This window comes from Callorhinchus milii, unplaced genomic scaffold, assembly GCF_018977255.1.
Source record: "Callorhinchus milii isolate IMCB2004 unplaced genomic scaffold, IMCB_Cmil_1.0 Scaffold1, whole genome shotgun sequence".
Lineage (NCBI taxonomy): Eukaryota > Metazoa > Chordata > Chondrichthyes > Chimaeriformes > Callorhinchidae > Callorhinchus > Callorhinchus milii.
The window spans coordinates 121,042,154-121,058,987 of NW_024704742.1; the positions used below are offsets into that span (position 1 = coordinate 121,042,154).

At 41.2% G+C, this 16,834-nt stretch overlaps 1 protein-coding gene across 3 annotated transcripts in view; it reads right to left on the reverse strand.

The window, feature by feature from the left end:
- ipo11 (importin 11) overlaps positions 1–16,834 on the reverse strand; it is a 258,056-nt gene that overhangs the window by 206,632 nt on the left and 34,590 nt on the right. For all 3 annotated transcript variants that reach the window (XM_007892133.2, XM_042335013.1, XM_007892131.2), the window contains exons 6-10: positions 11,970–12,099; positions 9,825–9,883; positions 4,748–4,796; positions 3,385–3,455; positions 648–840 (exon numbers count right to left, since the gene is read on the reverse strand). In XM_007892133.2, the coding sequence (XP_007890324.1) occupies positions 648–840; positions 3,385–3,455; positions 4,748–4,796; positions 9,825–9,883; positions 11,970–12,099 (502 nt within the window). The remainder of the gene's footprint in view (positions 1–647; positions 841–3,384; positions 3,456–4,747; positions 4,797–9,824; positions 9,884–11,969; positions 12,100–16,834) is intronic.

Sequence of the window (16,834 nt, forward strand, 5' to 3'; positions counted from 1 at the left end):
GCCTGAAAGAGTAGTAGAAACAGATTCAATAATAACTTTCAAAGAAGAATTGGATCTTTACTTGAAAAGGAAAAATTTGCAAGGCTATGGCGAAAGAGCAGGGGAGTGGGACTAATTGGATAGCTCTTTCAAAAAGCCAGCACAGGCACGATGGGCTGAATGGCCTCTTCTGTGCTGTAGGATTCTATGATACAAGTAAAGCTTATCCTTATTTTGTTAACTTGTAGTTAATGATATTTCTTGAGAAGATTTTTTTTGAAAAGGGAAAAATTGCCCAATTACCTATAAATGACCTGATTTCAAACTCATCTGAAAAATGCTGGGATTGTATTTAAATAGACTCCTCATGAAAATGCCAAGCTATTTTTACAATGCAACAAATGCTCTTCAGCTAACACTTCAAAAACACAATTTCCTCTCAATATGGTAGAAGCCAAAATCCAAAACAGACAGAAATAAGCGGTCAGTTTCTGACAAACATATAATTAGACAGGACCAAAACTTGTGCACTAAGGTTTAAATTGCTTTCTACAGATAATTAATGAGCAATGCATTTTACTCATCCCTCCCACCCAAGCCAAAATGACAAAGGGTGAAATCATTTGTGTAAGAAGAAAACAAAAGGGCATGCCTGGAAATCATTGTACCTTCTGTGGTTTTTGCAGGCTTGTAAGCATCGTTTTTGACAATCATTTTAATGAGGTTCATACACTGAACAATGAACCGTTCAAATGTCACACCCTCGCCAGCGCTTGTAAATACGTAGCTAACAGCAAACTCCAGTGACCGCTGAATCAAGGTGATGAATGAAAATGGATGATAGTCCAAAAAGTCCAAAAGCTGCAAACAACAAATAAAATACAAGTTAGATCATGACCAATTAATGATAAACAGGACAGAACATGAGTCAGGTTTAGGTCAGCTCCTAGATAAACAATTTGTGTAATGCACCCAAAGATTTTATTTGCCTGAAAATTTACAAAACTCGCTTGCTTCCTCAGAGCCATCATTCCTAAGAATGATTCAAGACATTTATTTAATTATATATTAACATATACCAATAATGGGATAAAGCTATTCAGCTCAAAAAGCTTTTCAGACAACATACAATCTACCCTATAACACACTCTCCTCTCACTTCACTCTCCTGAGGAAAAGTTCTAGATAAATACCCCGTGCTCCTCAAAAGTAATGGAAACAGAAAAATAGGAAAACCTTTGAACACTCATCAACTTCAACCAGCTGCCTCCACATGCCACACACCTCCCTCTCTCGTCTAGCCTCACATTGTCCTTCAAGAATTTGAAACATCTGAGTGTTTTTTTAAATTCAATCCTGTTCCCAGTCAGATATTTATCCATTAACTGTATGTGCTGAAAATCTGACCAGGAAAAAAACAATCTCTCATCACTAGCTTCATTTATCAATTTGAATGTGTCCTCCAGTTCTGTGTTCACAATCCGAGTCAATCTGGCTGCTTTCATCCATGTCTCAAAGGTCCGTCCTCAATACTTCCTCTAACAAAAGCAGGTTCAGCTTTGAGTCTCTCCTAGAATTTTGCGATCATTCTTGCTGTTGTTCTCTATACTTTAAAGGTAGCATTACCTTTAAAGTATAGAGAACAACAGCAAGAATGATCAAATAATACTTAGAATAATTAGAATAATACAATATTCTAAACATAGGTTAGAATGACAGTCAAAAAATCCCTCAAGTGCATCCTGACATTTATTTGGCTTTAGTGATAAAAGCTTTAGTGTGACTGGAACCATATTGAATGTTCAATAATCACACTCACATTGTTTTTCTTCTTCCATCATGTACACTTTTCATGCCTCATGTCAAACCATCTGCTGTTCCTTAGCCAAACAAATTAATTGATCCAGAATGCTCTTTATATTTGAAAGGTGCAGTAAATTTTATTCTGCAAATCCTCCTTCAATATTTTATGATAGCAAGAATGGCAAGGGATCCACAAGAGATCCATGTAGAACTGACTCAACACTGCTAAGATAAACTCCCCCCCCCCTCCACCACACTTATGGTCATTTCCCAATGTGAAGCCACAATCTATTGTTTAATTGCATCGCTACCAATTGCATAAACCTCAACCAAAACTTCATCATTTTCTCAGTTATTTAGAAAACATCCAATTGTCACTGGATTGGCTTATTCCAAAAGTTTAGTTAGCACTTCAAATAATTAAAATTTTGTACATTTTCATGTACAAAAACTTTCCTGTTATTCCCTAACCTGAACCTGAACAAGCAAAAAGTTAGAAATGGAATAAGTATTAAATGCTCCACTGTCCCACTTAAGGTCTCTATGTAATTACCTCATATCCTTCCTTTTAATTTCTCATGTCAAAACATTTTTTCTCTCTCCCAGCCTAATCTGTGTCAAATCGCAACTCCCACCTCTCCAGTTTTTTGTCTTTCCTCTAACCTTAATTGCTCTCACAGCTTTCCAACATTATAAAACAGCCCAGAGCTTTCCAGCAAGTAACAAATCTTGGTTTGCTTCAGCAAGCGTTTCTCAGTTGAGCAAACTGTTCAATAAAGATTTGGCTTCTGGGAAAAGCATTTATACATTACCAACAAGTCTAATACTCATCAATTTGCTTCCTCTACTCACAAAAACATAAAAAGGCCATGAATTGGCATATTGAGAAATATTTACAAAATAGGTTTCTGCAAGATCCTGATCACAACGCTCAATTGGTCAATGCTCAAGTCATTTTTGCAAAAAAATAAAATCAATAATAATTTTGGTTGTTTCGCAAATGCCACCCTCTCAAAGTTCACTCAGAGCTTTCCTAGTGGCTTAGTGGGCAAGTACACCAGCCATGGTGGAACAGTTCTGTACAGACCAGAAAGGTCTTTCATTTGATCTTCAATCTGTATCGAGTTGGCTAATCTGACATGTTGTGGTTGCTGGATGCTATAGTTAGCTTTGGGCCTCTGGGGAGGAGGAAGGGGGAAGAGTAAGTGAGAGATAATCACTGATTGCTATCCAATGAACCCAGATAGAAAGTGGTTCTGCACAGATTTCTGGTGAGGACAGGATTGGACTCAGCTGCAATTTCACCCCACTCCACACCCCGCCCCCCCCTCGGATTGCTGAATTGTCTAGACTTAACTCTCTCTGGGTTCGCACATTTTACAAGATACTAAAGGTTGCTGGAACCTAACCACCAAACCATGCGAAATGAGTAACTTTTCACTCTTAGAAATGTTGTTATTGTCTTGTGAATCAGCAATGTGATCAGTTATATAGATAAGAGAATGAAGATTACACACAACGTAAATGTCAGCCATTCCCACGTTTTAATTATTCTTGAAGTGTCAGGCTGATTCTGTTTCTAAAAATGCAAAATTTACTCACCACTTTAGTAAATAGGATAATGGTCTTTTCCAGCTTTTCTCTGCAAGTGTTTTCTGCACTGACTCGTCGACCTAAAAAGTGACAAAGCAGCAAGAATCAGAACATTGAGTGCAAGAAACCACTGAAGGAAATCTTTACATTAATAAAATGCTTAATTTGCAACAATATAGCACTTTATCGCATCATTGAGACGTCACAAAGCACTTCACAGAATATACTGTAAAATTAATTGGCTGTATATTTTGTGGGCGAAATATATATATGTATAAAAAATAAATATTTATGTAAAACAAACAAAAAAAATCAGAGAGCAGTCATTGCCAGAGAAACAAATTGGTGACATACAAGTAGAGCTACCCAAAGTATATAGGAACTAGGAAATAGGAGCAATCACATAGTTATGCCTCAAGGTGTCATATCAAAATATCTTAAAGGGAAAAACTATAATGTATGTTCAGCAGAATACACCATGCAGACTAAGAACGCAGCAGGGTTTACATGCTGTTGAACAGTATTCCAAAATGTTTACATCAGTCTGGGATGATGCTCACTCAGCTCCTGTTTATTTTGCAAATCAGAATCCTAACTGGCAGGGAAGCGCTAGCTTGGCAAGCAGTAAGAAGCTTACCAATCTTTGCAATGGCAAGCTGTAAATGCTTCGCTGGTTAAGATCCAACAATACCCAATGCAACTCTCGAGTCCCCTAGCCTAGTCTCTTGCCAACCTGCACTTCAACCCTTCTGGATTAGGCAAGAAGGGTTCACCACAACATACCAGACGAACAGAAACCATACACATGTATTTGGTTTGGATACTGAAAAAAGGTGATTTTGAAATGGTATTGGAAACTCAACTCTTGAAAGTTTGAACTTGAAACCATATTCAAAAACAATGTTACAGAACAAAAAAACGAGTATATTGAGAATTCCGCTGTTATTTTCACCAAATCGTATTGATATTCAATTACGCTGCAAGTTTTACTAAGTATTCCCATTGTATACCAGATTTAGACATGGAATCATTAACTTTCAGAAATTCAATTGCAAATTCAAGTTCATAAGCCTAGGGAATACACAAATACAGCCAATGTATAAAACTGTATGGTCCAGCTGTTCGCCACGATAAACAGAATTTAATTAACCAATCCTGCAGTGTGACCATATCTATCCTTCTATAACAGCTCCAGAAACAAATTAGGTCCATTAAATGTGTACCAGAAATAGCCTTACATTTTCACACATCATTATATTAGCATGTGTATTTTGGGGGCATAAACATTTGAGGGAAATGTTGTGTGAATTACGATATAGAAATTCAGATAAAGAATCATAAATATTTTTCAGTTTTATAGGTATATACTTACTGCATTCCAGAAACTGTTTTAACCTCTCAAAAATTGAGTTTAGAAATCCCTAAAAAAAAGTAAAGGGAAATAAAAGCAATGGATTAGTGACAAGATTTGGAACAGCATCAATACGAGTCTCCCATATTCAAGAATGATGTAAGGGTCAAAGATCTACCCTCAATGATCACAAAGCTAAAATATTTGCAGTTTTACAATGTTGTGCTTCATTGAAGAAGTTTCATATTACACACAGCAAGCTGATTTTGGAGAAGATAATAATAATCCTTGCATTTGCTATAGTGCCTTATCATGTCGTCGAGACATCTCAAGCGCTTCACAGGGTAACCTGTAAAGTGGATTGACTGCATTTTGTGGGGGAAATGCAGCAGTCAGTTGTGCACAGCAATGTCCCACAGACAGTTATGGAGTGAGTAACCAATTTTATTTGGAGGAATTGTTGGCCAGGACACCAGAAGAAACTCCCTTCTCTTTTCGAATAGTTCCACGGGAACTTTAATGTCCACCTGGACAAGCAGACTGGACCTTGGTTTAATGTCTCATCTGAAGGATCGATATGTTAGGCAAAATATTATGGTATCTTACAATTGAGCTGGCTTATCCTTATCAATGTAAAGACTTCTGAAAATCAGTGCTCACAATTCAATTCATAATTTTTTTGGTAATAGCTATTTAATGAAATCTCAATCTGCACCAACATTTAATTGTTAACTTATTTTCTAGTTTTTAAATTATGTAATTTCACCCAGCATCGCATCCTACCATAACATAATCAGCAAATTCCATTTAGGAATCACAAACAAAGCTCCTACATTGAAAACACTGAATTTCTCCTTAAATTCTCTTTTGAAAATTTTCGGGAAGCATTTTAAAGTATCCAGCAACATACCACTGGAATGTGTAATATGTTGAATACTAAAACAGATGATACCCTGACTTATTTGGTAGCACTCACACTTCTTGAGTCGGAAGGTTGTGAGTTCAAATCCCATTCAAAACTTTGAACTCAAAGAAGACTGTCACTAGTGCAGTGCTCGGAGTGTGCTGATTGTTGAAGGTGCTAATCTTTGGCTAAGAAGTTCAAAGTGAAAGGCGCTACACAAATGCAATCTTGTTGTTAATTGAGGTCCCATCAACCTGATCAGTGTACGTTAAAGATACCACTATTTGAAAATCGAATTGGATTATTCCCTAGACCTGAAAAGGTTAAGGAATGATCTGATTGAACACTCTCCTAAATAAAATTGGTCAATCACTCACTTCATGGATATTTGTGGGATATTGCAGGGCGCAAACTGGTTGCTGCATTCACCTACAAATATACAGTCATAGTAAAATCCTGTGAAAAGCTTTAGACCATAAAACCATAAAACGTAGGAGCAGGAGTAAACCATTTAATAAGATCATGGCTGATCTTCTAACCTAATTCCATTAACCGCCCTATCAATTTATCCCTTAATCCCTCTATCCTTTAGAAATCTATCAACCTCAGTCTTGAATATGTTCAAGGACTGAGCATCCACAGCCTTCTAGCGTAGAGAATTCCACAAATTCACTACCCTCTGAGTGAAGAAATGTTTCCTCAACTCAGTTCAAAAGGGCTGACCCTTAATCTTGAGACTGTGACCCCTAGTTTTAGATTCTCCAACTGGGAAACAGCCTCATGGCATCTACCCTGTCAAGACCCTTAAGAACCTTATAGGTTTCTATAGGATCACCTCTAATTCTTCTATATTCTAGAGAATATAGGCTTAGTTTACTCAACCTATAGAATCATACAGTACAAAAAGAGGCCATTCGGCCCATCGAGTCTATGCGGGCTCTTTGAGAAGAGCAATGTAATGTCAATCCCACTCCCCAGCCCTTTCCCCATAACCTGCAAACCCATCCTCCTCAACTACCATCCACCGCGTTTTTAAAAGTAGTTATCGAATCGGCCTCCACCACCCTTTCAGGCAATGCGTTCCAGATTCAAACAATTCGCTGCGTGAAAAATTTCTTCTCACCTCTCCTCTGCTTCTTTTAGAGACTATTTTGAATCTGTGACCTCAAGTCACCGACACACCCACCAGTGGAAACAGTTTTCCCCTTTCTAACCTATCAAAACCCCTCATGATTTTGAAGACCTCTATTAGGTCTCCTCGTAACCTTCTCTGCTCCAATGAGAATAATCCTAACCTCTCTCGCCTTTCCTCATAATCAAGGTCCCTCATTCCTGGTACCATCCTCGTAAATCTCCTCTGCACCCTTTCCAATGCCTTAACATCCTTCCTATAGTGTGGTGCCCAGAACTGGGCGCAGTATTCTAACTGAAGCCTAACCCAGTATTTTATATAGGTTAATCATAACCTCCTGACTCTTGTACTCTATGCCCCTATTTATAAAGCTTAGTATCCCATAGGTCCTTTTTACAGCTTTATCTACCCGTCCTGCCACCTTCAAGGATTCATTTACCTGCACCCCCAGGTCTCTCTGTTCTTTTACCCCCTTAAGATTGTATTACCAGCCTATATTGCCGCCCCTCATTCTTTCTACCAAAATGCATTACCTCACATTTCTCCACATCGAAACTCATCTGCCATGTGTCTGCCCATTTTACCATTCTGTCTATGTCTTCCTGCAGTTGGCTCCTATCCTTCTCACTGTTTACTACCCTACCTAACTTTGTGTCGTCCACAAACTGGTCCAGATCATTTATGTATATTAAGAGCAGTGGTTCTAATACCGATCCCTGGGGGACGCCACTGTACACTTCCCTCCAGTCAGAAAAGCAGGCGTTCACCACAACTCTCTGCTTTCTGTCTCCCAGCCAGTTCTGGATCCATGCTGCCACTGTCCCTTTTATATTATGGGCTTCTATTTTTCTTACAAGTCTTTCATGTGGCACTTTGTCAAATGCCTTTTGAAAGTCCATATAAACTACATCAACTGCACTACCTTTATCCACCCTCTCCCTTACCTCATCGAAAAATTCTAATAGATTTGTTAAACAAGATCTGCCTTTAACAAATCCATGTTGGCTGTCCCTAATTAACTCATAATCTTCTAAATGAAGATTTATTCTGTACCAGATTACCAGGTTTGTCCTTCTGTTCCTTTTTGTACAGGGGAGTCACATTGGCCACTCTCCAGTCCTCTGGCACCACCCCTGTGTCCAACAAAGATTGAAAAATTGTAGCCAAAGCCTCCGCGATTTGTCCCCGTGCTCAGGGCGCCCTCCATTAACTCCCACATGTCACAGTCCTCGCATTTCACTTGCCACAACTTCTTCTCACACAATGTTTTTAATATATTTTTTATTTTTTTGATTTTATTTGTCGTCAGTGTTTTCGATGTTTGTCCCTGGTTCTGCTGTTGAAAAATGACGTCACGCCTACGTCACTTTTTCATTTTTCGTTGCTCCGACAGTTCAGACAGTTCAGTGCCTCTGCTCTGTCCTGATTGCTCCCCCCGATCAACCCCCTCATCCCAGGAACCAACCTAGTGAATCTTCACTGCATCCCGCGAGTATATCCTTTCTTAAATAAGGAGACCAAAACTGCACACAATGTTCCAGGTGTTGTCTCATCAAGGCCTTACACAATTCCAGCAAGACTTCCCTACTCTTGTACTCTAAACCTTTTGCAACGAACTCCAACATGGCATTAGCCTTCCTAGTTGCTTGCTGTACCTACATACAAACTTTTTGTGTTTGGTGTACAAGGACACCCAAATCCCTCTGAACACTAACACTACCTGTCTCTTCCCCTCTAGAAAATAATCCACTTTTCTATTTTTACTACCTAGGTGAATAACTTCACACTTCCCCACGTTACACTCCATCTACCACCTTCTTGTCCACTCACTAAGCCTGTCTATTTCCCTTTGCATTTGAGACATCCCTTTGAGACGTCTTGAGAACATAAGGTGTTTAATCCAATCAAGTATTAATATAATCAGAACTCAGAAGTATTCAACGAGAAATTGGTTATAGTCATTTATTCAATATTTTTGTTGCAAAATAAGCTCTCCAAAAAGATAGATACAATGGTCAGATATGATGCAACACTCCTCCTGCGGACAACCTCAAATTAAGTTAATTTACATCCCTGATTTAGATTCCAATATTAGAGTGAAGAATTGTCTCCTATCTAGCTGATAATGATAATAATTCTTGCATTTGATATAGCGCTTTTCACGTCTTCTAGGTGTCTGAAAGCGCTTCACAGAATATACTGTAAAGTGAATTGACTGTACATCTGTGGACGAAACGTGGCAGCCAATTGCACACAGCAGTGCCCCACAAACAGTGGTGAATTATGTGTACTTCCTAATGGCATAGTTTCAATGACAATTCAGGTTTAGTCCATGTTCACAATTTTAAAAACCATTAACCACAATTTTATCACAATCACTCCTTCACCTCTTTAGATCTATGGAATAATCCAAATTTACCCAGCCTCTCATCATAGCTAAAACACTTCACCTAGTTATTAATCTGGTCACTTGCACTCTTTATAATCCTTCACTTCCAGCACATCTATATCTCCTCCTACTTTTGATCAAAATTAAATTAATTCAATTAATGATCAGAACCTGCAATTTCTAAGTATACATTCATATGTGCTGCATTTCTGGCACCCATTGTTTTAAAAGCCATGGGAGGAACTGTTTGCAGTAAATATTGTGGGCAAACAGCATACATTTAGGATGATTAAGGAGAATATAAACTCAGTCTGGTCACAAAAGCCTACAAAAGAGATTTGGTTACATATCATCTATTTGGCCCTGCACAAAAATACCTTGCCAACATAAGATGAAAAATGTTAGTCAAAAACAACTTGCGTTTCTAGTTCCCTTCACTTGTAGTAGCTTTGGATATAAAGAAAACAAAATGAAAAATGTGAGAGAGTAGGAGCCCATGGTTGCCGAGTTTGGGGATGTGGGGGTGGGTAATGGAGAGAATCAGTTGGGGGGGTGGGATACAAAAAGCTCCCCTCCAGAAATATACATCTGACCACTTTCCAAATGTGTTCTCAGCAATGTAATAGCTTTCCCATCATAAAATATTGTGGGAAATATTTGAAACATTACTTACCATTACTTCCAGATTCTTGTGAGGTTCAACAAATCCATGAACTGTCAGTTTACGCAGAACTAAAAAAAAATAAGGCATGTTTAATGTAATAATCCTTGCATTTGATATAGCGCTTTTCACGTCTTCGAGAGTCTCAAAGTGCTTCACAGAATAGACTGTAAAGTGAATTGACTGTAAAGTGAATTGACTGTATATTTGTGGGCGAAACTCAGCAGCCAATTGCACGCAGCAGTGCTTAAATTGAGAATACACATTTGATGCAATGTGTCTAGACTCTGAGCTTTTATACCTGTATTGAACCCTTCATGAAACTGCTGCAAATTGCATAGGATAATCAGAAAAATTCAAAGGTAAAATCCACTGAGAACAGGTAGACTGAGAACAGTTAACAATAAGGCAAAAGAACATGAATTTTATCCATGAGCTACATTGTACATTGAAACATAATGACTTGCTAAAGAGAATTCTGGTCATATGGAACAAAATATTTCATTATATCAGAACTGTTGTAAATGAAGAAGGCATTTTAATATGCCCCATGTGAAGTGGCTTTCAACCGTCTTCAAATCATTTTACTGTCATTTTTAAAATTACAATGAGAACAGTTTTTTTTTTAAAAATCCATATTTTAATATTGTATGGAATATGGAACAAGAAACTATAAATGATTTCAAAATGGATTTCAAAAGACAAGTTCTTGTCGACTAAACAAATTGAGGATTATCAGATTCAGAGATAGATGTGTTGAGGGACGCTTCTAGGAAATTGAACAGATGAATTAGATTAGATACATTGGTATGTAACTCAATTAAATATTAATATGACTGCCAGCAACACTTTACAGTATTCCATTGGGTTGCAATATAAGGTCTGGCCAAGCTCCACTGGCTCCCCACGACCGAACATATCGGCTTCAAGATCCTCACACTTGTATTCAAATCCATTCACTCTCTGGCACCTCCCTACCTCTCCGACCTCCTCACTCCCCAATCCACAACCCGGCACCTCCGCTCGACTGGCACTGGCTTCCTCCTCGTCCCTCGCACTTTCGGCCCCACCATCGGAGGTCGTGCTTTCAGCCACTGCTCCCCGAAACTCTGGAACACTCTCCCTCAAACCCTCTACCTTGCCCACTCTCTCCCCTTTTTCAAGTCCCGCCTGAACGTGCTCATGACCAGGGAGGCTTTGGGTCTGCCATAACCATGTCGATTTTGGAAATGAGCACTGAGATGCTACTCAGGTGAAGGGCGCTATATAAATGCCAGTTGTTGTTTGAAATATAGCTCTGATAAGCTATCTATGACTAGCTATATTTTTTTAATCAAAACTTTATTGCGTATAATGTTCCCACAAATAGTGAATGACAATATAATAATCCTTGTATTTGATAAGGCATCTTATCACACCTTCGAGACATCTCAAAGCACTTCACAAGATACACTGTAAAGTATAGTGACTGTGCTTTATGGGCGAAACGCAGTAACCAATTGTGCACAGCAGTGGCCCACAAAGTCGTGGATTCAGTGACCACATTATTATTATTATTTGGAGAGATTATTACTCACGGAAAAGTATTATAATAATAATCCTTGCATCTGATGTAGCACTTTATCATGGCATTGAAACACCTCAAAGCTCTTTAGATTATATTGTAAAGTGGATTGATTGTGTATTTTGTGGGAGAAACTCTGCAGCCTATTGCAATTGGATTCCTGCTTACTGCTTGGTAAACACAGGCTTGTGGAGTAAGGAAACTTGCCTACGATTTCAGCCCAACTGGGAATCAAATTTGGGTCCTCTGACTTGTGGGACGAGAACATTAAACCACTATGCTTCGGGATTCCATAAGACTAATATTTGGGCTTATTTTAAGAGTAATATTTTTAATCCATAAGCAATAAATATTTACTTAACTTTTCACTCAGTTTGACCACTGATTTGGGTAAACAATAGTTCACACCATTCCACCATGCCAAGACATTTTAAACCCATTTAAGGTGAAACCAGATTTTGTGATACTAATTCTTTTGTGCAATCTTATTAAAAACAAAATTCTAACCTCCCATAGATATAACAGCAATCAGAAAGCTAAACTCTAGTGGAAAGAAATTCTGCACATTTCAGTGTTGGTTAAATGAACAATACCTTTCAAAGACAGCAAAGTTCTTTCCAGTGATTTGATGGCATCTGCTTCTCCCGTACAGATCTGATGTAAGAAAGTGTCGGTGTGATGATTCCATAGAGAACAGGCAAAGTTGTAGATTCCAGATGCCAACTACAATAAGCATAGTAAAAATGCAACAAGTTAATTATAATAATTCTTACATTTGATACAGTTCACACCAAGCATTCACGTCGTAGGAATGTCTCAAAGCATTTCACGTAATTTATTATAATTATTATATTATTATAATCCGAGACACAACCCACATGAAGAGATAAATGCAAGTTGTTTTTATTGTTACTGCAGTAACCATATATTTTGTAGGCAAACATGCAACCAACTGTGCATAGCAATATCCCACAAACAGCCATGAAGTCAATGATCAATTTTACATAGAAGATTGCAGCCCAGAACACCAGGAAAAACTCCCTTTTCTTTTTGAATAGTGACAGGGAATTTTAATGTCCCCCTGAACAGGCAGACAGGAACTTAGTTCAATGTCTCATCCAACAAAGCACATCCCCAGCACTGGAAACAATGAAAATTAAATAATGAGCAACAGAAGCTCATGCAGCCACAATCATTAGTTTTTTAAGTTACACCACTACCTTCTAAAACCAAAATGAGAGCACTAATCAACTGAGCCAGGCTGACACCCATATTATATTTTATCTTCTTGTCTCCGTGGTTCAACCCTGTTTTAAACTGCATTGCTTGGAGATAATTTGCCTCGATTCAAAAAGGTGTAACACAGTATAAAGCATCAAAGCTTTTTTCAATGTCCTCTCTGAAGAAAGAAAATAAAATATTCTGAATTCTCTGATAAAAATTGGATTGCTCATTCCTGACAAGATCTGTGTCTTGTCAGGAATGAGCAATGCATTTTTTTTTAAAAAATCAGTGAATTCACAGTAGCTGAGATACAGCTACTGAGTAATAACGGTGGTCATACTGCTGAATATATCTTTACAAAGCATAGATTATAATACAGAAAAAAACAAGAGCATTTTCTCTTAACAAGAAGAAGATTGCATTTGTATTGCACCTTTCACGTTGGGAGGACGTCCCAAGGCACTGGACAGTGTACAGCATTTCAGACCCGAGCTGGGGTCAGGGGAGAGAAGGGAGGGGAGGGGAAGGGAGGTGGCCGATGGCATGGTCGAAGAGGCGGGTCTTGAGGCGGGACTTGAAGGAGGCTAAGGAGGGGGCGAGGCGGAGTGATTGGGGGATGGAATTCCAGAAGTTGGGGGCAGAGTGGCTGAAGGTTCTCCCGCTAATGGTGGGGCGGGTGGGTTGGGGGACATGGAACAGACAGCTGAGTGGAGGGAACGGGCGGGTTGGTAGGGGTTCAGGAGGTCACAGAGGTAGGGGTGGGGCGAGGCCATGGAGAGCTTTGTAGGTGAGGACCAGGATCTTGAACTGGATCCTCTGAAGGACAGGGGGAGCATGTGAGGAAGTGACGGAGTCGGGCGATGTTACGGAGGTGAGGGAAGGCAGAGCGGGTCATGGCTTGGATGTGGGGAAGAAGACAGTTGAGGGTCGAACAAGACACCTGGGTTCCTGACTGACTTGGTGAGTTGTAGTGTGCAGCCATGGAGGTTGATGCTGCCAGAGCCTGAGATGCTGAGGCACTGGCGCAAACCAATCAGGAGGGCCTCAGTCTTGTTCACATTCAACTATAGGAAATTTGCCCTCATCCAGGACTTGATGTCCGACAGGCAGTCTGTCAGGACAGCAGTGGTCCTGGAGTTGAGGGTGGAGGTAGAAAGATAGAGTTGGGTGTCATCTGCATACATGTGGAAGTTGACCCCATGTCTGCAAATGATGTCACCAAGGGGGAGCATGTAGATATTAAAGAGGAGAGGGCCAAGGACAGAGCCCTGGGAGACACCAGACGTGACAGTGCGGGGACTGGAGGAGAAACCGTTAGAGGCAACAAAGTGGAGGCGGTGAGAGAGATAGGAATCAAACCAGGCAAGGGTAGATCCATGAAGATTAAGATTAAGTAAAATTCCCTTCTATCATTGCATTTCAAAGTGCTGAGTTGAAGCTAACGTATTGCAAGCAAAACACTTCTCCGGGGCACTTTCACTGAGGAAATTTCTTCTTAGATTTCCATATCATGTTCCTCCAATGTTGTTTTACATATTTTCATTTTGAATAAAAAAGCCTAAACAAAAACAAATTTTTCATAAGAATAACGAATACGTGCTCGCTGTTTACCAAACATATTTCAATGCTTTAGGTATAAACAATTTCATCCAGTACACTTTCATTACAATTCTTACAGACCAGGACACAAACTGATCCGTGTTATGATATGTCAAGCAAAAGGATATTAAAAATATGAAATCTGCATTTTTCTGATAGCATGTTATAAAATGTACCCATTAGATATCAACCAGTTGACCGAGTGGGGACTGGAGGAGAAACAGTTTGCAGAAATGAAGTGATGGTAGGGCTTGAACCAAGTGTGGTCCCACTAAGGTGGATAAGGGAGGAGAGGTGGTCAAGGAGGATGGGAATGATCAACTTTGTCAAGGACAGCAGAGGTTCAGGAGTAAGTGGCAGAGGGAGTCCTGATCACAAAGAGAGGGCGTAATTTGTGACTCTGATAAGTACTGCGGGCAGGACCGAGACTGAACTGGAGGAGCTCAAGGGAATGGAGGTAGAGGTTGGTTGGCAACAATGCGTTCCAGGACTTTAGAGATGAAGGGCAAGTTTGAAATGGACTGGTAGTTTGTACGGTTAGAGGGATCAAGACTGTTTTTTTGTGAGGAGGGAAGTGATGACAACAGTTTTGAGGAGGAATGAGACGGAACCTGAAGAGAGGGACTGGTTGACTGCGTCGGCCAGCAGTGGAGAGAGGTAGCAGAGTTGAGCAGCTGGGTGGCGAGGGGCTTGAAGAGGTGGTGGGCTTATATGGGTGATGATAGTTGTGAGAGGAAGAAGAAATGGGGACAAAGAGGGGGAGGGTGGGGGCAATGGAAGGAACCATAGTGGAAGGAGTGGGTGATGCTGAAGGCATGGGGGTGGAGTGGGTGGTAGAGGGCACAGGGAAGAAAGAGGAGCAGCCAGGCAGATGTTTTCTATCTTTAAGACGAAGAAGTCCCTATACCTCTTCGCCCTTGGCATTAGATCTGAGGATGTTCGATTATTTATTTGAGGCGTATATGGAGGAGATGATGAGTGGTGGAGAAGAGCACTTTGAGGTTGAGGAGTGGAAGATGAGGAAGTGATCGGAGATGGTCTTGTCTGTGATGGACAACTAGGGGATGTCAAGGCCATGGGTAACTGACTAGGTCAAGGGGGTGGCCACGGTTGTGGGACGGGAGGTTTAAGTGGAGGGTGAGGTTTAGCAAGATGAGGACAGCAAAATCCGAGGAGATGAGGCAAGAGGAATTATGGGGAAGGTTGAATTCGCCCATTATGCACAGATGCTCAGTTCAGAGGCAGAGGGACGAGAGGAGAGAGCAATGATAATACTTCATTTTAAGGATAGTCATCCACTATTGCCAGAATGTTTCCTTTTTTGCATGAATGTATTCTATCTCACTTCTCTGGCTTATCTCAAGGACACCACTTGCCCTATCCCCCTACTCCTCTGGTTCTTTCCCCTCTTTTGAGCACCTCACCCTCTCCCACCCCTCCTTCCTCTCACTTAAAATCCTCCTCCTCTACCGGCCCCTAAAACCTCTCCCACTTTTATCTCTGATATTTCCACCCTACTTACATCTCTCTGCCTCTGCTCTGATCGCCTCATCATCCTGGGCGACTTTAACCTGCACTTCACCCCCTCCTGCTCCATCTCCTCGGACTTCTCCTCCCTCCTCTCCTCGCTCAACCTCTCCCTCCACATCAACTCCCCCACTCACAGTCACGGCCACCCACTCGACTTGGTGATCACCCGGGGCCTCAGTGTCTCGGATGTCACTATCACCGACAAGGCCGTCTCCGATCACCACTTCATCTCCTTCACCACCTTCACCCCTCTCCCCACCTCCACCAGACCCACCACCATCTTCTACCGCCCCTGGAAGAAGTTACCCCCTCAATCCCTAACCGCTGCCTTGGAGTCCTCTGAACTCCTCTCCCTCTGGCCTTCAACCCTCACTGACCCCTCTTCTGCTCTCACCCTCCTCCACAACACCCTCTCCTCCTCACTTGACACTCTTGCCCCCATCACCTCCCGTACTGTCTCCTACTCTCGCTCCTCCCCCTGGTTCACCACCCACCTGCGCTCACTGACGACCCAAGTGCGGGCCACTGAACGCACCTGGGTCAAATCTGGCCTAACGGTCCACCGACAAATCTGGCTGGACCTCCTCAAAATCTACCGCTCCACTGTCCCTCTCCTCTGGCTCCGTTCCCATTCCCTTAAAAACTGCCACCATCACTCCCACCTTGAAAAAACCCTCCCTTGATGCGTCGCAGCTATCAAGCTACCGGCCCATCTCCAACCTCCCCTTCCTGTCCAAGGTCCTGGAACGAGTTGTCGCCTCCCAGCTGCGCTCTTTCCTCTCCAACCAAATCACTATTCGAACCGCTTCAGTCGGGTTTCCGTGCTGCCCATAGCACAGAAACTGCCCTTGACAAGGTCACCAATGTCATCCTGACCATCTGTGACCAGGGCTCCCTCTGCCTCCTCGACCTATCGGCAGCATTCGATACGGTCGACCATGCTATCCTCCTCCACCGCTTGTCCTCCCACCTAAACCTTCAAGGCCCTGTCCTTGAGTGGTTTAGGTCGTACCTCTCCCACCGTCTTCATTTGTTTCTACAAACGGCTTTTCCTCCACCCCCCGCACTGTCTCGTGCGGTGTCCCTCAAGGCTCTGTCCTCGATC